The sequence below is a fragment of the Clupea harengus genome, chromosome 24, assembly GCF_900700415.2.
Source record: "Clupea harengus chromosome 24, Ch_v2.0.2, whole genome shotgun sequence".
Taxonomy (NCBI): domain Eukaryota; kingdom Metazoa; phylum Chordata; class Actinopteri; order Clupeiformes; family Clupeidae; genus Clupea; species Clupea harengus.
This window is the reverse complement of record NC_045175.1, coordinates 19,243,518-19,265,772: the sequence shown is the minus strand read 5'-3', so window position 1 is coordinate 19,265,772 and position 22,255 is coordinate 19,243,518. Positions and strand designations below refer to the sequence as shown.

General features: G+C 45.1%; 3 protein-coding genes across 3 annotated transcripts in view; 1 reads left to right on the top strand and 2 right to left on the bottom strand.

The window, feature by feature from the left end:
- Window positions 1-2,034: 2,034 nt before the first annotated feature.
- LOC116219215 (microfibril-associated glycoprotein 4-like) lies at window positions 2,035-6,778 on the bottom strand. The gene is made up of 6 exons (XM_031562325.1): window positions 6,628-6,778; window positions 6,200-6,233; window positions 5,291-5,479; window positions 3,939-4,035; window positions 2,723-2,890; window positions 2,035-2,459 (listed from the first exon to the last, which is right to left on the bottom strand). The coding sequence occupies exons 1-6, from the start codon at window positions 6,630-6,632 to the stop codon at window positions 2,200-2,202; spliced, it is 753 nt and encodes a 250-aa protein (XP_031418185.1). The 5' UTR covers window positions 6,633-6,778; the 3' UTR covers window positions 2,035-2,199.
- Window positions 6,779-9,134: 2,356 nt separating this feature from the next.
- LOC105903166 (microfibril-associated glycoprotein 4-like) lies at window positions 9,135-14,176 on the bottom strand. Its single transcript, XM_031562136.2, has 7 exons — window positions 14,024-14,176; window positions 13,727-13,877; window positions 13,290-13,323; window positions 12,461-12,649; window positions 10,997-11,093; window positions 9,797-9,964; window positions 9,135-9,529 (listed from the first exon to the last, which is right to left on the bottom strand). Exons 2-7 carry the CDS (start codon window positions 13,729-13,731, stop codon window positions 9,270-9,272), a joined length of 753 nt encoding a protein of 250 aa, XP_031417996.1. The 5' UTR covers window positions 13,732-13,877; window positions 14,024-14,176; the 3' UTR covers window positions 9,135-9,269.
- A 3,478-nt stretch (window positions 14,177-17,654) lies between these two features.
- The window catches only part of LOC105903165 (protein GPR108), a 12,197-nt gene continuing 7,596 nt past the window's right edge, over window positions 17,655-22,255 (top strand). Inside the window, exons 1-4 of the mRNA XM_031562340.2 lie at window positions 17,655-17,934; window positions 19,211-19,333; window positions 19,839-19,889; window positions 21,639-21,730. Of these exons, the coding sequence (XP_031418200.1) occupies window positions 17,842-17,934; window positions 19,211-19,333; window positions 19,839-19,889; window positions 21,639-21,730 (359 nt within the window). The 5' untranslated portion in view covers window positions 17,655-17,841. The remainder of the gene's footprint in view (window positions 17,935-19,210; window positions 19,334-19,838; window positions 19,890-21,638; window positions 21,731-22,255) is intronic.

The window sequence follows — 22,255 nt, the reverse complement described above, 5'->3', positions numbered from 1 at the left end:
CCTCAGGTCTCTGTCGGAATTAGGACACTTTCTTATCTCTGGGAACACGTACACGTCTGCACTTAGAGTGGGGCAAGAACGGAGGCCTGAAAGGGTCAAAAAGTGGCAAGCGTGCTGAGCTTTTCAATATGTAGTTTTTTTTTAAGTAAGGCACTTATAGGTCGCTACTGTAAACCTTGATATCTTCGGGAATAGGTTCTTGGTGTAGTAGTACGTAAAAGAGTCACGAACAAACGAGTTTGAACTGAGAAAAATGTTTACTCAATCTCCAGCAACAACGATAACCTCTATTTCCCTCTCTTTCTTGACACTATCCCCCACTTTCCCGCAAAGCATTCTGGGCATTGTAGTTCTGCCATTCTGGGTATTAGAGTTCTTAGACTAGTATCTATAACGTCCTCAAATTCATTTTGATTCTACATGAAATGTTCAGGATGATGAAGTCACTGGCCTCTTATGCAGTTTTGTGTCCATGAACCCAAATGAAAATCCAACAGGTTTTATTAAAGTACAATATTTTTCATATTTATCAGTTTGCAAACAAGTCAGTATTAATCAGCGCCAACGGTGTTGTAATATCCACGATTCTATTCCGACACACCATTTTATCAAAATGAGTGAATCGACTTTAAATCAACTATTCAAGGCTGCATATAAGTGACAGATCATCTAACGAGCTAAGATATGGGTGATTAATGGATGAACTAGTATCCATAGTAATAGTATTCCATTATAAACATGACATGGCATATATCACACACATCATGACAGCTGATGTCTTATGATTTCACAATGTCATGTTACCATTATCGGCAAATGTCACGACAGCTCTCCAAATTCTATACACCAAATAAAACATCATCCAGTCATGACAGTTACCGATCGTGGTGACATCATACTCTTACATCACTGGACATTGATTGTTATACCCATTTTTATTTGTGACAACATATGACATCTGCCATGACAGGATTATGACGTAGTTATGTTATTCTCAAGCGTTACCACCTGCTGTTTTCCCTTACTCCTGGATTGTGGGCGGTGCTGTTGTCATACGGTTACCGGACTGTGTGGCTTGTGGCATATCTTGTGCCGTGCCTGATTTCGAGTTATTTTGATTCCCAATTATGACCAGACATGATTGATTTTGAATGTTACCGTTAAGCTAAGGTCGGCACTGTCTTAATTCATTTCACTGTCTTGCATTACATTGTCCTCAACTACTTAGCCAGAAACTTCCCACAAACATTAGGCTCACTACAATGCAGGTGATCATGCTTTTTTGGAGAGCGGAGACAACTAAGTAAACATGAGCTGACCAGAGAAGATGTCTGTCTGACTTATTGAACCCGTCTGCCTTCATGAGGGCGTATGGTTTATTTACTGATGGAAAAGCTTTTGGACACTAGAGGGCGGTATAATACCAACGGGTCACCACATGCTCACTGACCTACTGACCCCCAGTGCACTCACAGAGGCACATACCAATGGAGAGGAGGCTGTGCAGCACCTGGCCAAGAGAATGCATTTCAATGAAGAGACATCCACATTCTGAGGTCTGTTTGACCATTCTAAGTAAAGTCATGGGTCTCTCTGCGTTAATTTAGATAGGAGCCTGATCTTGCACGCCTGAAACAGCTGCCTGGAGGAGATACCAAGATGGCTGCCGAGTGGCGAGACTCTCACGTCTGCTTTGTGCTTCACTGTAGACCTTTTTGCTTTAGTCCAAGAGGAACATGATACGTTATCACTATTTGAGATGAGGGAGAAATTAAGTGCTGGCTACTGAGTTACATTTCATCCCTGGACAATCTCCTGAAGTTTTATTTATTTCTCATTAATTGTTTTTTTTATTGTTAAAAGTGACATTTAATTGATTTATTGATGAAAGTCTTTGAGGGAAAAAATTGAACTGCAGTGTTAAACATCCTCACCTTAAACGAAGGGCTCAATTTTCAAGTTCCCCAAAAATGACACAATGACAACCAAGCACATTTTAGTGTGGGCACTTTAAGAATGAAACCAAACAATGGCTGAATGCAGAAAATGTATTTTAATGAAGATTTAAAAATTACAGACAAAACACAGTGTAAGTATTCTGCTGGTCTGCTGTGGCTTAAGGCCAGAGGGGGAGCTCAATCTTTAAACTTATTTAACCTCTCTGACTGTTGAGAGAAGGTGTAGTTTTCTAGAGTCTCATTAGACACTGGTCACTGGTCTGATCTTCATGCTGATGGTCTTCAGGGAGTAATTATAACCTTTAAAATGGTACCACTCAACACCAATATATACCGGTGTGGCATCATCCCCCAACCTGTACACCCCATTGGGGTTGGCATGATGACAGGTAGCATACCAGAAGCCCCCAAGATGCCTTTTAGCACAATTGGTACCAGATGCATCCTGGTCTTTGTCAAAAGTGCTGAATTTCATTCCACCATGCCTATCCATGCTATCACCTGTGGATATCAAATATTCCACGTCAGACAAATTATCCATCCTACCACTGACAATCTATTGTTACACAGAACACGTTACATTTACATACATTACATTACTTTTATTAATTCGACATAATTCCTCTCTCTATCTCTCTCTCTCACACACTGTCACACTCACACTGTCACACACACACTCACGTCACACACACACACACACTTACACACACTTACACTTACACACACACACACACACACACACACACACATACACACACACACACCTGCTCCTCCATCGATGAAGCTGCCCAGGTGCAGTGTGTATCCGAAACTCTCTGGGTCCACAGAGAAGGACGTGTACTGAGCGTACACCTTTCCCCCCTCCCAGTCCTCCATGTCCACCCTCAGCTCACTCTTATTCCTCATGGTCAGCAGGACGATGTTGTCCAGGCCTACAGACACATACAGTCCAGAGAGAAAACAAGACAGTGAAGAACATGAAAGAACCAAAGAAAACCACAAGCTTAAATCCATTGTAAGAAGTCCTTGCGGCTGTCTTACCACTTGGTGGTTTTTAACTTCCAGTTTAAAAGAAAGAAAGAAGGAAAGAATGACGGAAAGAAAGTGTTGGCGGTGATAAGCAATAAAACCACCGAGAGGCTAAGCTAGGGAGTTTCAGTCGGGTGATGCGCTATACACATTTTCAATGTCCGCTACAAGTGGCTCGATTTCTTTTTCTGTTTTCTTTTACACTTTGAATTCCAGAAAAATAGCCTGCACGACGGCATTAACTAGGCTAAAGTGCAGGTGCTTCTGTGCAAGTCTGAATAAGTTTACAAGCGGTCAACAAAAATCATGATTGCTTGTTCCGCCCATTTCCTCCATTTCCCAGGTGTCCTAGCACTCACAACCACAATTTAAACATTTAGAAAGAAATACGCACGATATCATACAATCTCTTATTGTGGCAAGCTAGCTGGGAAGAATAGAGACAGACACGTAAGGATCTTAGCTTTAAGGGCAAGCCCCATATCGCATGTACCACACAATCCTGGGAGTGCCATTTATTAACACGACTCTGTACACCGCATGACTCCCAGAGCGCCAAACAACCACACAGATCGACCAAGACGGGAGGAGGGTCATCACTTTAGCACTGATACTGATGGTGGACATGTACGTTAACATACAGTAGGTGGGACTCCACTAAGGCATCAAACATGAAATATACCCAGACAAAAAGATAACAGTTAGACATGCTGACTGCATTAATCATCAACAGTCTCACGCCCCAAAGCATTATGTGGTGAACTTCTTCAGCACAAGGAAGGGCAACAACAACTCCAGCAGCAAATTAAGTTACTGTTTACCGTAACAATCACAACAAACCCTTGCAAGAATCTGGTGGGACTGACGTCATGAATGTATTGAGGTCCAGGTGACATGGCAGATAGCTATTGTAGTTTAAGGGGAAGGTGAGGTGTGTTGAAACAGCCTTACCCAGCCAGTACTCTCCATCTTTGTTCCCAAAGCCCTTCTTGTAGTGATCCCAGGTCCTGTAGAAGTTCACAGTGCCATCCATCCTCCTCTGGAACACCTGAGAGAGAGAGAGAGAGAGAGAGAGAGAGAGAGAGAGAGAGAAGAAGAGAGAGAAAGGGAGAGAGGGAGGGATAGAGAGAGGGGGGATAGAAAAGGGGGGGTATAAAGGAAGAGAGAGGGGGAGAAGGATAGAGAAAGAGGGGGAAGGAGAGGGGGGAGAGAGAGAAGGGGGATAGAGGGATAGAGAGAGGGGAGAGGGATAGAGAGGGAGAGAGAGAGAGCGGGAGAGAGAGAGGGGGATAGAGAGAGAGAGGGCAGAGATAGAGAGAGGAATAGAGAGAAGGTGAGAGGGATAGAGAGAGAGGGGGAGAGATAGGGAGGGAGAGAGGGAGAGAGGGGGAGGGGGAGGGAGAGAGGGATAGAGAGAGAGAGAGGGGGGAGAGAGAGGGATGGAGGGATACAGAGAGAGGGGAGTGGGAGAGAGGGAGAGGATAGAGAGAGGGGAGATAGAGGGAGAGAGGGATAGAGAGAGTGAGAGAGAAAGAGAGAGAGGGAGAGGGGGGAGAGGGAGAGAGGGATAGAGAAAGAGAGGGGGAGAGAGAGGGGGAGGGAGAGGGATAGAGAGAGAGAGGTGGGGGGGTAGAGAGAGAGGGAGAGGGAAAGGGGGAGAGAGAGGGAGAGAGGGAGAGAGAGAGAGGAAGAGAGCGGGAGAGAGGGAGAGAGAGGGAGAGAGAGGGAGAGAGAGAGGGGGAGAGAGGTATAGAGAGGGGGGATAGAGAGAGAGAGGGGGGAGATGGGAGAGAGGGATAGAGAGAGAGGGAGGCAGAGAGAGGGGAGGAGAGGGAGAGAGATAGAGAGAGGGTGAGGGATAGAGATAGAGGGGGAGAGATAGGGAGAAAGGGAGAGAGAGAGGGAGAGAGGGATAGAGAGAGAGGGGAAAGAGAGGGATAGAGGGATACAGAGAGAGGGGAGAGGAGAGAGGGAGAGGGATAGAGAGAGGGGGGAGAGAGGGAGAGAGGTATAGAGAGAGAGAGAGAGAGAGAAAGAGAGAGAGGGAGAGAGGGGGTAGAGAGAGAGGGAGAGATAGAGGGGGAGAGAGAGAGGGAGAGAGGGGGAGAGAGAGAGAGAGTGAGAGGGGGAGAGAGAGAGAACAGGGGTGTGTGTGTTCGGGGGGCGGGTAATTCGGTGATGAGAAGGAAAAAGAAACATTGATAATTTAGATACAGAAAAATACTGATATAAATTATAGATATTGATTACTGAGCTTTGTTTTATAGGTTCATCAAACCATGCTGTTATTTCTCATGACTCACTGTCCAGCCTCCCCCATCGCTCTCCATGTCACAGTAGACCTGCAGGGGGGAGATGGGCCCCCCAGGGAAGATGGTGTACACCCCACTGGGCTTGGATGGATAGTGGTCATGGAGATCAGAGCAGTCCACTGGCAACAGCAGAAAAGAGCAGCGAGAAGCACCAAAGAGAAGGGGCATAACAAGTAGGACCTGTGAGAGCACACACACACACACACACACACACACACCCACACGCGCGCGCACAGACACACGTACACGCACGCGCACACACACACACACACACGCACACACACACACACACCCACACGTGCGTGCACAGACACACGTACACGCACGCGCACACACACACACACACACGCACACACACACACACACACAAACGTACACAGCACGCGCACACACACACACGCACACACACACACACACACACGTACACGTACACGCACACGCATACAGGCGCACACATGTACGCGCACGCACACAAACACACACACACACACGCAATAGTCACAGACATACAACACACACATGAAAGATGTCAATAAACGTAACCAGGCCCACCATGAATGTAACCTCCTCTATTTCTCCAGAAAATGTTTTATTATTTTATTTCGTCACTCTGTGTCTGTCTTTGTCTCTCTTTTTTAACTACAAACTTTTGTTGACATGTCACTTGCTTTTAATCAACATAATGTGAAATAAAATGGTCAAACCATCAAATAATCAATTCAATCAGTGGTTGATGATGGGTGACATAATAGAGACAAGACAAGACAACCAAACACTGTGACCAGCTGAACACACTAGTATGTACTATATAAGTACTATACTATACTATACTATACTATACTATACTATACTATATAGCCTACGGTTATTTGTCCTTTCGGTGAGACAGCAGGGACTCACCATGATCGTGTCGCGAGGTGCAAACATTTGTTTTCTGGGGAGGAGTGAGATCAAAAAAAGTGATAAGGAAACAGGCCACATGATTTCAGACAGGCAGGTATTCAGTCAGCTGTCTGAATCAGAGCATTACAACAGTTTGATGCATTGTTCTACCCAGAGGAAGAAGCATGGAGGATCTCAATGAAATCAAACACAAATGCATTTGATGTCATGTCACAGCAGCTGTAAATGACGACAGCCTTGTGTAAAAGAGGTAACACACTTAAAACACACCTACAGTACTGACAGTGGCAACGGTAAATTGTTTTATAAAAAAAGATAATTAAAACATTTAAAAAATCACATTTATTGAATATAATTTCTTGTATTCTCCTTTTCCATTTCCTCACTCACAGTAGGTGACAGGCTCACCGCCGATGTCTCCTTACCCCATTTTTGTAGACAAGCGTGAAGAGTTTGTTGATCTGTCCCTCTGATATCTGGTGAAAATGCAGTCTGTTCTGTGTCTCTGCTGCGTCTTTTATGCTCAACATGGAGGTCAAATGACACATGACAAACCCTCTCATGGGATTTAAACACCTGTACAAATCAAGAAATGAACACATCAGCATGTACTGACCTTGTTTGTGCCTAAGCTTGCCACAGCAGATTGGCAGACTGACAGAAGTGAGAATGGGGAACTTTACATCTAGACATTTCTCTACAAGACATCTGTAGGGATATACCTGCAACAGGGAAGCAAGCTGCATTTTCTGTACAGTGGGAGGTGGTGCCCATGTTGTGTGTTGCGAGTGGCCAAAGAGGCCAAAGAGGTCTGCTGCTGAGGCTTTTTGACCCTTTCAGGCCTCCGTTCGTGACCCCCCATGAACTCTCCCTCAGGTCTCTGTCGGAATTAGGACACTTTCTTATCTCTGGGAACACGTACACGTCTGCACTTAGAGTGGGGCAAGAACGGAGGCCTGAAAGGGTCAAAAAGTGGCAAGCGTGCTGAGCTTTTCAATATGTAGTTTTTTTTTAAGTAAGGCACTTATAGGTCGCTACTGTAAACCTTGATATCTTCGGGAATAGGTTCTTGGTGTAGTAGTACGTAAAAGAGTCACGAACAAACGAGTTTGAACTGAGAAAAATGTTTACTCAATCTCCAGCAACAACGATAACCTCTATTTCCCTCTCTTTCTTGACACTATCCCCCACTTTCCCGCAAAGCATTCTGGGCATTGTAGTTCTGCCATTCTGGGTATTAGAGTTCTTAGACTAGTATCTATAACGTCCTCAAATTCATTTTGATTCTACATGAAATGTTCAGGATGATGAAGTCACTGGCCTCTTATGCAGTTTTGTGTCCATGAACCCAAATGAAAATCCAACAGGTTTTATTAAAGTACAATATTTTTCATATTTATCAGTTTGCAAACAAGTCAGTATTAATCAGCGCCAACGGTGTTGTAATATCCACGATTCTATTCCGACACACCATTTTATCAAAATGAGTGAATCGACTTTAAATCAACTATTCAAGGCTGCATATAAGTGACAGATCATCTAACGAGCTAAGATATGGGTGATTAATGGATGAACTAGTATCCATAGTAATAGTATTCCATTATAAACATGACATGGCATATATCACACACATCATGACAGCTGATGTCTTAATAATTCACAATGTCATGTTACCATTATCGGCAAATGTCACGACAGCTCTCCAAATTCTATACACCAAATAAAACATCATCCAGTCATGACAGTTACCGATCGTGGTGACATCATACTCTTACATCACTGGACATTGATTGTTATACCCATTTTTATTTGTGACAACATATGACATCTGCCATGACAGGATTATGACATAGTTATGTTATTCTCAAGCGTTACCACCTGCTGTTTTCCCTTACTCCTGGATTGTGGGCGGTGCTGTTGTCATACGGTTACCGGACTGTGTGGCTTGTGGCATATCTTGTGCCGTGCCTGATTTCGAGTTATTTTGATTCCCAATTATGACCAGACATGATTGATTTTGAATGTTACCGTTAAGCTAAGGTCGGCACTGTCTTAATTAATTTCACTGTCTTGCATTACATTGTCCTCAACTACTTAGCCAGAAACTTCCCACAAACATTAGGCTCACTACAATGCATATGATCAAGCTTTTTTGGAGAGCGGAGACAACTAAGTAAACATGAGCTGACCAGAGAAGATGTCTAACTTATTGAACCCGTCTGCCTTCATGAGGGCGTATGGTTTGATTACTGATGGAATAGCTTTTGGACACTAGAGGGCGGTATAATACCAACGGGTCACCACATGTTCACTGACCTACTGACCCCCAGTGCACTCACAGAGGCACATGTCAATGGAGAGGAGGCTGTGCAGCACCTGGCCAAGAGAATGCATTACAATGAAGAGACGTCCACATTCTGAGGTCTGTTTGACCATTCTAAGTAAAGTCATGGGTCTCTCTGTGTTAGTTTAGATAGGAGCCTGATCTTGCACGCCTGAAACAGCTGCCTGGAGGAGATACCAAGATGGCTGCCGAGTGGCGAGACTCTCACGTCTGCTTTGTGCTTCACTCTAGACCTTTTTGCTTTAGTCCAACGTGGAACATGATACGTTATCACTATTTGAGATGAGGGAGAAATTAAGTGCTGGCTACTCAGTTACATTTCATCCCTGGACAATCTCCTGAAGTTTTATTTATTTCTCATTAATTGTTTTTTTTATTGTTAAAAGTGACATTTAATTGATTTATTGATGAAAGTCTTTGAGGGAAAAAATTGAACTGCAGTGTTAAACATCCTCACCTTAAACGAAGGGCTCAATTTTCAAGTTCCCCAAAAATGACACAATGACAACCAAGCACATTTTAGTGTGGGCACTTTAAGAATGAAACCAAACAATGGCTGAATGCAGAAAATGTATTTTAAATGAAGATTTAAAAATTACAGACAAAACACAGTGTAAGTATTCTGCTGGTCTGCTGTGGCTTAAGGCCAGAGGGGGAGCTCAATCTTTAAACTTATTTAACCTCTCTGACTGTTGAGAGAAGGTGTAGTTTTCTAGAGTCTCATTAGACACTGGTCACTGGTCTGATCTTCATGCTGATGGTCTTCAGGGAGTAATTATAACCTTTAAAATGGTACCACTCAACACCAATATATACCGGTGTGGCATCATCCCCCAACCTGTACACCCCATTGGGGTTGGCATGATGACAGGTAGCATACCAGAAGCCCCCAAGATGCCTTTTAGCACAATTGGTACCAGATGCATCCTGGTCTTTGTCAAAAGTGCTGAATTTCATTCCACCATGCCTATCCATGCTATCACCTGTGGATATCAAATATTCCACGTCAGACAAATTATCCATCCTACCACTGACAATCTATTGTTACACAGAACACGTTACATTTACATACATTACATTACTTTTATTAATTCGACATAATTCCTCTCTCTATCTCTCTCTCTCACACACTGTCACACTCACACTGTCACACACACACTCACGTCACACACACACACACACTTACACACACTTACACTTACACACACACACACACACACACACACACACACACATACACACACACACACCTGCTCCTCCATCGATGAAGCTGCCCAGGTGCAGTGTGTATCCGAAACTCTCTGGGTCCACAGAGAAGGACGTGTACTGAGCGTACACCTTTCCCCCCTCCCAGTCCTCCATGTCCACCCTCAGCTCATTCTTATTCCTCATGGTCAGCAGGACGATGTTGTCCAGGCCTACAGACACATACAGTCCAGAGAGAAAACAAGACAGTGAAGAACATGAAAGAACCAAAGAAAACCACAAGCTTAAATCCATTGTAAGAAGTCCTTGCGGCTGTCTTACCACTTGGTGGTTTTTAACTTCCAGTTTAAAAGAAAGAAAGAAGGAAAGAATGACGGAAAGAAAGTGTTGGCGGTGATAAGCAATAAAACCACAGAGAGGCTAAGCTAGGGAGTTTCAGTCGGGTGATGCGCTATACACATTTTCAATGTCCGCTACAAGTGGCTCGATTTCTTTTTCTGTTTTCTTTTACACTTTGAATTCCAGAAAAATAGCCTGCACGACGGCATTAACTAGGCTAAAGTGCAGGTGCTTCTGTGCAAGTCTGCATAAGTTTACAAGCGGTCAACTAAAATCATGATTGCTTGTTCCGCCCATTTCCTCCATTTCCCAGGTGTCCTAGCACTCACAACCACAATTTAAATATTTAGAAAGAAATACGCACGATATCATACAATCTCTTATTGTGGCAAGCTAGCTGGGAAGAATAGAGACAGACACGTAAGGATCTTAGCTTTAAGGGCAAGCCCCATATCGCATGTACCACACAATCCTGGGAGTGCCATTTATTAACACGACTCTGTACACCGCATGACTCCCAGAGTGCCAAACAACCACACAGATCGACCAAGACGGGAGGAGGGTCATCACTTTAGCACTGATACTGATGGTGGACATGTACGTTAACATACAGTAGGTGGGACTCCACTAAGGCATCAAACATGAAATATACCCAGACAAAAAGATAACAGTTAGACATGCTGACTGCATTAATCATCAACAGTCTCACGCCCCAAAGCATTATGTGGTGAACTTCTTCAGCACAAGGAAGGGCAACAACTCCAGCAGCAAATTAAGTAACAATCACAACAAACCCTTGCAAGAATCTGGTGGGACTGACGTCATGAATGTATTGAGGTCCAGGTGACATGGCAGATAGCTATTGTAGTTTAAGGGGAAGGTGAGGTGTGTTGAAACAGCCTTACCCAGCCAGTACTCTCCATCTTTGTTCCCAAAGCCCTTCTTGTAGTGATCCCAGGTCCTGTAGAAGTTCACAGTGCCATCCATCCTCCTCTGGAACACCTGAGAGAGAGAGAGAGAGAGAGAGAGAGAGAGAGAGAGAGAGAGAGAAAAGAGAGAGAAAGGGAGAGAGGGAGGGATAGAGAGAGGGGGGGAGAGAAAAGGGGGGGGGTAGAAAGGAAGAGAGAGGGGGAGAAGGATAGAGAAAGAGGGGGAAGGAGAGGGGGAGAGAGAGAAGGGGGATAGAGGGATAGAGAGAGGGGAGAGGGATAGAGAGGGAGAGAGAGAGAGCGGGAGAGAGAGAGGGGGATAGAGAGAGAGAGGGCGGAGATAGAGAGAGGGATAGAGAGAAGGTGAGAGGGATAGAGAGAGAGGGGAGAGATAGGGAGGGAGAGAGGGAGAGAGGGGGAGGGGGAGGGAGAGAGGGGTAGAGAGAGAGAGAGGGGGGAGAGAGAGGGATGGAGGGATACAGAGAGAGGGGGAGGGGGAGAGAGGGAGAGGGATAGAGAGAGGGGGAGATAGAGGGAGAGAGGGATAGAGAGAGTGAGAGAGAAAGAGAGAGAGGAGAGGGGGAGAGGGAGAGAGGGATAGAGAAGAGAGGGGGAGAGAGAGGGGAGGGAGAGAGGGATAGAGAGAGAGAGGTGAGGGGGTAGAGAGAGAGGGAGAGGGAAAGGGGGAGAGAGAGAGGGGGAGGGAGAGAGGGATAGAGAGAGAGAGGTGGGGGGTAGAGAGAGAGGGAAAGGGGGAGAGAGAGAGGGGGATAAAGGGAAAGAGAGGGGGGAAGAGGGATAGAGAGGGAGAGAGAGAGAGAGGAAGAGAGCGGGAGAGAGGGATAGAGAGGGAGAGAGAGGGAGAGAGAGAGGGGGAGAGAGGTATAGAGAGGGGGATAGAGAGAGAGAGAGGGGGGAGATGGAGAGAGGGATAGAGAGAGAGGGAGGCAGAGAGAGGGGAGGAGAGGGAGAGAGATAGAGAGAGGGTGAGGGATAGAAATAGAGGGGGAGAGATAGGGAGAAAGGGAGAGAGAGAGGGAGAGAGGGATAGAGAGAGAGGGGAAAGAGAGGGATAGAGGGATACAGAGAGAGGGGAGAGGGAGAGAGGGAGAGGGATAGAGAGAGGGGGGAGAGAGGGAGAGAGGTATAGAGAGAGAGAGAGAGAGAGAAAGAGAGAGAGGGAGAGAGGGGGTAGAGAGAGAGGGAGAGATAGAGGGGGAGAGAGAGAGGGAGAGAGGGGGAGAGAGAGAGAGAGTGAGAGGGGGAGAGAGAGAGAACAGGGGTGTGTGTGTTCGGGGGGCGGGTAATTCGGTGATAAGAAAGGAAAAAGAAACATTGATAATTTAGATACAGAAAAATACTGATATAAATTATAGATATTGATTACTGAGCTTTGTTTTATAGGTTCATCAAACCATGCTGTTATTTCTCATGACTCACTGTCCAGCCTCCCCCATCGCTCTCCATGTCACAGTAGACCTGCAGGGGGGAGATGGCCCCCCCAGGGAAGATGGTGTACACCCCACTGGGCTTGGATGGATAGTGGTCATGGAGATCAGCGCAGTCCACTGGCAACAGCAGAAAAGAGCAGCGAGAAGCACCAAAGAGAAGGGGCATCACAAGTAGGACCTGTGAGAGCACACACACACACACACACACCCACACGCGCGCGCACAGACACACGTACACGCACGCGCACACACACACACACACACACACGCACACACACACACACACACACACACGTACACGCACGCGCACACACACACACACGCACACACACACACACACACACCCACACGCACACGCACACGCATACAGACGCACACATGTACGCGCACGCACACAAACACACACACACACACGCAATAGTCACAGACATACAACACACACATGAAAGATGTCAATAAACGTATCCAGGCCCACCATGAATGTAACCTCCCCTATTTCTTCAGAAAATGTTTTAGTATTTTATTACGTCACTCTGTGTCTGTCTTTGTCTCTCTTTTTTAACTACAAACTTTTGTTGACATGTCACTTGCTTTTAATCAACATAATGTGAAATAAAATGGTCAAACCATCAAATAATCAATTCAATCAGTGGTTGATGATGGGTGACATAATAGAGACAAGACAAGACAACCAAACACTGTGACCAGCTGAACACACTAGTATGTACTATATAAGTACTATACTATACTATACTATACTATACTATACTATAAAGCCTACGGTTATTTGTCCTGCCGATTAGACAGCAGGGACTCACCATGATCGTGTCGCGAGGTGCAAACATTTGTTTTCTGGGGAGGAGTGAGATCAAAAAAAAAAAGTGATAAGGAAACAGGCCACATGCTTTCAGACAGGCAGGTATTCATTGCAGTCAGCTGTCTGAATCAGAGCATTACAACAGTTTGATGCATTGTTCTACCCAGATGAAGAAGCATGGAGGATCTCAATGAAATCAAACACAAATGCATTTGATGTCATGTCACAGCAGCTGTAAATGACGACAGCCTTGTGTAAAAGAGGTAACACACTTAAAACACACCTACAGTACTGACAGTGGCAACGGTAAATTGTTTTATAAAAAAAGATAATTAAAACATTTAAAAAATCACATTTATTGAATATAATTTCTTGTATTCTCCTTTTCCATTTCCTCACTCACAGTAGGTGACAGGCTCACCGCCGATGTCTCCTTACCCCATTTTTGTAGACAAGCGTGAAGAGTTTGTTGATCTGTCCCTCTGATATCTGGTGAAAATGCAGTCTGTTCTGTGTCTCTGCTGCGTCTTTTATGCTCAACATGGAGGTCAAATGACACATGACAAACCCTCTCATGGGATTTAAACACCTGTACAAATCAAGAAATGAACACATCAGCATGTACTGACCTTGTTTGTGCCTAAGCTTGCCACAGCAGATTGGCAGACTGACAGAAGTGAGAATGGGGAACTTTACATCTAGACATTTCTCTACAAGACATCTGTAGGGATATACCTGCAACAGGGAAGCAAGCTGCATTTTCTGTACAGTGAGAGGTGGTGCCCATGTTGTGTGTTGCGAGTGGCATCTCAAAGAGGTCTGCTGCTGAGGCTTTTTGACCCTTTCAGGCCTCCGTTCGTGACCCCCCATGAACTCTCCCTCAGGTCTCTGTCGGAATTAGGACACTTTCTTATCTCTGGGAACACGTACACGTCTGCACTTAGAGTGGGGCAAGAACGGAGGCCTGAAAGGGTCAAAAAGTGGCAAGCGTGCTGAGCTTTTCAATATGTAGTTTTTTTTTAAGTAAGGCACTTATAGGTCGCTAGTTTAAACCTTGATATCTTCGTGAATAGGTTCTTGGTTTACATTTACATTTACATTTAGTCATTTAGCAGACACTTTTGTCCAAAATGACGTACAAGGGAGAGAACAGTCAAGCTAAGAGCAATAAAAAAGCATGGTGTAACAATAAATACTACTTTACATGAGAATTAGAAAAACAACAACCTAGAAAAGAGGAAAAAGAAGTGGAGGAATGTAACTGCTGAAGTGCAAGTTAAGCGCTAGTCAGGTGCCAGTTAGGAGGGGAGGTGCTCTCTGAAGAGTTGGGTCTTCAAAAGCTTCTTGAAGGTAGAGAGGGACGCCCCTGCTCTGGTAGTACTAGGCAGTTCGTTCCACCAACGTGGAACTACAAATGAAAATAGTCTGGATTGCCGTGCTTGCACGGACGGCAGTGCCAAACGACGCTCACTAGACGAGCGCAGCGTCCTGGGTGTAACATTTGCCCTTACAAGAGCATTTAGGTAGGTGGGAGCAGAACCAGTAAGCACTCTGTAGGCAAGCATAAGTGACTTGAACTTAATGCGAGCAGCTACTGGCAGCCAGTGGAGCTCGATGAGTAGCGGGGTGACGTGTGCCCTTTTCGGTTGGTTGAACACCAGACGCGCCGCCGCGTTCTGGATCATCTGTAGTGGTTTCACCACGCAAGCCGGCAGGCCCGTTAGGAGGGCGTTGCAGTAGTCAAGGCGGGAGCTCACCAAGGTTTGCACCAGCAGCTGGGTGGCATACTGGGTTAGGTACGGCCTGATTTTGCGGATGTTGTATAGCGCAAAGCGGCACGACCTGGAGACAGAGGCGATGTGGGCCGTGAAGGTCAGTTGGTCATCAATAATGACCCCGAGGTTTCTTGCTGTTTTGGATGGAGCAAGAGATAAAGAGTCAGTATTGATCTTGATGTTGTGGTGGATGACCTGTTTGGCTGGGAAGACCATCAGTTCCGTTTTGGCCAGGTTCAGCTGAAGGTGGTGATTTTTCATCCGCACCGAGACCGTGGTGTCCTCAGGAGGGAAAGACAGAAACAGTTGAGTATCATCGGCATAACAGTGGTAGGAAAAACCATGCGAGCGGATGATAGGGCCCAACGAGGTGGTGTAAATGGCAAAGAGAAGTGGTCCCATCACCGAGCCTTGGGGCACCCCAGTGGTGAGGCGGTGAGGTACAGACAGCTGACCTTGCCATGACACGTTGAACGAGCGCCCAGTGAGGTAGGATTCAAACCAGGAGTGCGCATTGCCAGAAATGCCCATACTTGACAGTATGGACAGAAGGATGCGGTGGTTGACTGTATCAAACGCAGCTGATAAGTCAAGCAGGACGAGAGCCGAGGATTGGGCTGCTGCTCTAGCTGCTTTTAAGGCCTCCATTACAGACAACAGGGCTGTTTCGGTGGAGTGACCGCTTTTGAATCCAGACTGGTTCGGATCGAGGAGATTGTTCTTTGACAGGAACTCGGTGACCTGTTTGGAAGCTGCCCTCTCAATGGTTTTAGATAGGAGCGTGAGAAGTGAGACCGGTCGATAGTTTTCCACCTGAGTGGGATCGAGAGACGGCTTCTTGAGCAGCGGCGTTACCCGAGCCACTTTGAAAAGAGAAGGAAATGTTCCAGAATTAAATGAAGCATTAATCACCTGTGTTATTGCCGGTAAGACGGCAGGCGATATGGCTTGAAGGATGTTGGATGGGATGGGGTCCAGCGGGCATGTAGTTGGACGGCTACCTGTTAGGATTTTGGAGACCTCACTCTCGCTGAGAGGGATGAAAGAAGGAAAAGATGAGCTATTGACGGTTGCGCCCTTAGGGGAGGGGGACAGTTGGTCGAACTGTTGCCCGATGGCTGCCACTTTCTCTGTGAAAAAGGAAGCAAAGTTATCAGCAGTGAGGTTAGTAGCTGGGGGGGGAGGAGGAGGGTAGAGCAGAGTTTTGAAGGTGGAGAATAGTTTCCGAGCATCAGTTGCACGGTTGATTTTGTCACTATACTATAAAGCGTGTAGTATGTAAAAGAGACACAGTCAAACGAGTTCGAACTGAGGAAAATGTTTACTCAATCTCCATCAACAACGATAACCTGGTCACTATCCCCCACTTTCCCGCAAAGCATTCTGGGCATTGTAGTTCTGGCACTCTGGGTATTATAGTTCTTACACTAGTATCTATAACGTCCTCAAATTCATTTTGATTCTACATGAAATGTTCAGGCTGATGAAGTCACTGGCCTCTTATGCAGTTTTGTGGCCATGAACCCAAATGAAAATCCAACAGGTTTTATTAAAGTACAATATTTTTCATATTTATAAGTTTGCAAACAAGTCAGTATTAATCAGCGCCAGCGGTGTTGTAATAGCCACGATTCTATTCCAACACACCATTTTGTCAAAATGAGTGAGTCGTTCCTCACAGTCCTCTAGTTCTCCGTTCAGTGTGGGTGCTCACAGTCCTGACTCTATGAATGGAAAACAAACAGTGGCTCAAACCAAGCTATAAGCAATTCCAGCCAATCAACATGCTGCTTCAGGAGCATGGAAGGGAGGGGTGTAATTTGATTGGCTGTTGAGCTCAAACGTCGCAAACCATTGGCCAGATTCACGGACTCTATCTTTAACTCAAGAAAGAGCATGTACTGCAGTGCGCCCAGGGGCAGTCCCCCAGTCTACAGGCCCCTGGATCTGGGAATGCCTCACACTCAGAGGGGATGGGATATAGAATGGGAATACAGGGAATGTTTTCAATACAATTAGCAATGTAGGTTAAGCTTGGAGTGGTTGACAAACATTGCCTACTGTAACTAGAATTAGTATTATAGCATTTCATTTCAAATAAGCAATAAGGGAAATAAATTACCTAATTTAGTGTCCGTACACAGCTTGTCTTTGAAAATGGGAAACATAATGGCTTGGACCAAGCCGTAAACAGCAGCAAAAAGAGGCATGTAGTCTACTTTGATTGGCTTTTGAGCTCAAATATCAACAATCTTTTGACTTTAAATCAACTATTCAAGGCTGCATATAAGTGACCGATCATCTAACGAGCTAAGAGGTGGGTAATTAATGGATTAATAGATAGATTTAGAATAGATATTTAGTTTTGATCTCACATAGAAATTTATTTATAATTCCACACAGGTCATTTATGTAACTAAACTTTCAAATAGTCGACTGTCAAAACCGAAATTATATTAATATCGTGCTGTGATGCAGTGTAATTCCTCCTTTACTTGGAGAGGAGTGAGAGGACTGATCGATGATGAAAATATGACGATTTGAGCATCGTAACCTCCTTCCAGCAGAGGGCGCATTGTCAGGATGGTGACTGGGTGACGTGTAAGTTCTTACAGTACCAGGAAGTGAGCAGGACAGTCAGCTAACAAGCTATCAGAGACAGAAGCTGACAAGAGTTGTCGAAAATTAATCAGGGTAACTGTACGATAACAAAACAAAGTTATATACTGTGAGAAGTAGTAGCGTACAGGAGCAGAGTCCTGTGGCAAAAGCACGACCATGGTGCTGCTGCGAGAATTGTACATGCCACTTATTGCCATCACAGTACTGGGATCTTTTTGCGACGCAAGAATACATCGACTTATTCTAAAGGTAGGTAGCGAACTGGTGGTAAACCAGTATCACAGCAAACCTGACATATGTTACTGAATCTCATTGCAACAAGAATGTTCAGAAAGGTGTGCGGGTTCAACCGACGGTCGAACAAAAATGTATAATGTAACTTAGCATCACTGACGTTAGCTGTTGCAAGCTATATGGCTGTTAGCTTCTTAAATTAGCCACCTAGCTAGCTGATTAGCGAGTTATGAATAAGTTATACGAGTAACGTCAACCCCGTTAACACTTGATAAGTTATCCTAGTTAGCTTGCTAGCCAATTCTGACATACCGTCTGAGAGCAAAACATAGTCTGCAAAGCCGGGGAATTTACTAGCAAGGCGAGCAGGAAACCAAGTAAGTCACGTAAAGTTGTTTGAGCGTAAAGTTCGTCTAGTTGACTGGTTGGTAATTCGGTTAAAGTAGGATGTGACAGTTCAGCCACAACAACTTACTAAACTGAGAGGTAGGTTAAGGAGAGCTAAACTGTTTCTGTTGTATCCATTGCTCATCACATTACGTTAGATACCAAGGCAACTTTGCCAGTTGACGTTACGTGATTATGGGACTACTTGCAATTCAAATGTCAGTGTTGGGTCTATTGAACATTAATGGACATTTGAGATTTTAAGGGGAGAACTAGCGGGTTTTGTTGTCTAAATGTTTTGAGTGTCAGGAGTTGACTAAGGTTTTATGTTGCACCGGCGACGTAACCAACTAAGCTAACTTAGATGTTATGGTCAGTCGGCCGTTTGAAGCATATAAGTTTACGCAACCTGTTGCTGACTTGCTTTATCTACAAGGTTTGGGCATTCCGGATGACTTTTAATGTCAATCCTTGTTTCAAAAGCTCCGATCGAAGACCGGTCTGTATCTATGGTTCTCCCATGTACCTGGCATTAGACCGGTATTCACTATCTGTGATGGTGTCACGAGGTTAGGGCGTCATTGTTCAAACCCACCCTTAGCCTACTGCTAGTTTCAATGAATAGCAATAGTAACCAAGTTAGGCTACCTACATTTTTTTTAATCACCTGTATCCTCCATAGGCAATTCTTACTCTCGCATTTTTAGGTTTTGAAGTACTTCGCGAAAGCTAAGTTAATTCTGTGAGAGAGTGTCTCTTTCGCCCTCCTAAAAATGTTTGAAGTGCTTGGTCACTTAAACGTGGAGAACGTGGGTTGGGCTCAATATCGGTCTAACACGCCACCTGGTTTTCAAGTTAATTCGTTCAACTCTCGCCCTCTTCTCCTCTTTCTGTCTCTTTTCAGAATGAAACGCGGTCCATCATTCACCTCAACACCTTCGGTTTCTATGCCAACGGCACTCTGGAGTTCAAGCTGATTTCTCTCCGCCTGCCACCAGACCAGCAGGAGAAGGCTACCTCTACATCTGTGAGTGTGTGTGTGTGTGAGTGTGAGTGTGTGTGTGTTTGTGTTTGTTTTGACTCTGACATCTTTGCGGTGAAAGGGGGTCCCTGGGGGTGTTGAGTCCGGAGCGTTTTTCATGTGTCTATGTGTGTTTACCTCTAAGCATCTTTGGCCCTGTGTGTTGCTGTATGTGATTTAGTGTGTGTGTGTATGTGAATAATTTGGGCAAAGTGTGTGTGTGATTGTCAGGTATAGTAGATATATGGTATCGTTTTGTGTGTGTGTGTGTGTGTGTGTGTGTGTGTGTGTGTGTGTGTGTGTGTGTGCGTCTGCACACGCGTGTCTCCATATGTGTTTGCATTTGTGTGTGTGTGTGTGTCTACACACGCGTATCTCTGTGTGTATGTGTGTGTCTACACGTGTGTGTGTGTGTGTGTGTGTGTGTGTGTCTGCAAACGCGTATCTCCCTATGTGTTTGAATTTGTGTGTGTATTACAGTAACCCCCCTCCTCTTTTCTCCCTTTAACAGGTTGGCTTTAGCCTGACCAAATCACGAGTGAATGGCGTCCTCGCTTACAATGTGAGTAAACCCTACAGTTCCTCCCCCTGGAGAGAAAACTGAGTGTGATCAGGGGTGCTAACTCGTTACCTTTCAATGACATTCGCCCTTGTTACCTCAAAATAGGTCATCCACTTGAATCGTGTACATCTAAGGTGGACTGGCAATCTAGCACACTGGGCGTTTTTCCAGTGGTCCGACACACCTTGGAGCGGATATAATTAAAGTTATAGCTTTTGATAAAAAAAAAATGGCTGGCAACCAGCCCATTGGTTCATTTTCTATACTGACACTGGGCTGGCCCAATCCCATGTCTTAGTAGGCCCGACCCCCTCTCCTTCTGTCCGCAAGAGGGGTGCGGTTGTTGCCAAATGTGCGAAAATATCAGACATGTTGGCTACGTAGCTTCAGCATCTACAGCACCCGACATTGTGCAGCAGCAGGTGGAACTTGGAGGAGGAGAAGAGGCTGGAGCAGGCTTGTGACAGGGAGGTCGAGGACAGACAGACAGACAGACAGACAGACAGACAGACAGACAGACAGACAGACAGTCAGTCAGTCAGTCAGTCAGTCTGTGAGCAGGAGGACAGACAGACGGACAGTGAGCAGGAGGAGAGACAGACAGTGAGCAGGAGGAGAGACAGACAGTGAGCAGGAGGAGAGACAGACAGACAGACAGACAGTGATCAGACAGACAGACAGACAGACAGACAGACAGACAGACAGACAGACAGACAGACAGACAGACAGACAGACAGACAGACAGACAGACAGACATACAGACAGTGAGTGGGAGCAGGAGGGCAGTGCAGTTGATCAATAATTAACAGGAACCTGATGGGAGGTTGTGTGTGTGTGTGTGTGTGTGTGCGCGTGCGTTCGTATGTATGCGCGCGCAGCAGATTTGTGTGTCTCTAACCTGCAGTTGTCACGTGTAGTGAAGGCTCTCGTGTTTTGATCATCATAAGCTGTCAATATATGATCAATTATTATTAATTTTTTTCAATATATTGTTAGCTGTTAATATATTAACCTTATGCACGTGCATTCATTAGTCTCTCCCTGTGCTACGCTGTGTGTGGATAGAAACGCTAAATAGTTATAGATGTGATAGAGGCAAGGACTAGTAGATGCGAAGGTGTATAAATATACAGGCGGGAGACGTGTGTGTGTGTGTGTGTGTGTTTGTTTGTTTGTGTGTGTGTGTATAGCTATAAAGCTCTGTGTGTGTGTGGATATAAAGCTGTGTGTGTAAAGATATAAAGCTCTGTGTGTGTGGATATAAAGCTCTGTGTGTGTGTATGTAGATATAAAGCTGTGTGTGTGTGTGTGTGTAAAGATATAAAGCTCTGTGTGTGTGCGCACAGGGGGAAGAGACAGAGACGCTAAATAGTTATAAATGTGATATGACCAGAGAGAAGAGGCAAGCACTAGTAGATGCGAAGGTGTATAAATATACAGGCGGGAGACGTTTCCGTCTGAAAGTTGCAATTCCGTTTCATAGGGTTCATTCCGCGAATTCTGTCCGTTTTTCATTATCGCGGAAAATCATTGGCCCTATGTGTGTGTTTGTGTATAGATTTAAAGCTCTGTGTGTCTGTGTTTGTGTTTTATGTGTGTGTGGATATAAAGCTCTGTGTGTGTGTATGTAGATATAAAGTTGTGTGTGTAAAGATATAAAGCTCCGTGTGTGTGTGTGTGTATAGATATAAAGGTGTGTGTGTATAGATGTAAAGCTTTGTGTGTGTGTGTGTGTGTGTGTGCGCACAGGGGGAAGAGACAGAGACGTGTGTGCTGCCGGACCAGAAGAGCGGCTCCACTGAGCCTCTCGTCCTCTTCATCATCCACACCAGCCCCCCGAGGTAGGTGTGTGTGTGTGTGTGTGTGTGTGTGTGTGTGTGTGTGTGTGTGTGTTCGTAAATTGTGTGTGGGCGTGTTTTTTTGCATGCGTGTGTGAGTATTTGTTATATATATGTGTGTATATACACATTTAGACGCGTGTCCCCTGAACAAATGCCAGATAAGGTGGCGTATTACAGATCCGTTGAACTAAGTACTCTTAAGCTAAGAGGGATCTTCGTTCGATTAGCCGGATAGATTGGCCTGTTGCCATATTTAGTACACAGTGCATATGCATAATGATTCAAGCACAATAACATCAAGGCTAGTTTTAATATCATCTCGAAATTCATTTAGATTGATTGTTTTTGTTGATGTGAAGGACATATAAAACACGTTTGTCGTTCCCCCTAGCCATCTAGGATATGCACTGTGTGTTTCTGGGATGGAACACCCCGTCCTAAAAGTATGAGAGGTTGACGCTGTACGCCATCGCTAACCCTAACGCCAAAAGAACGCGTTTAGCATGCCAGCAAGCTTTTATCCGG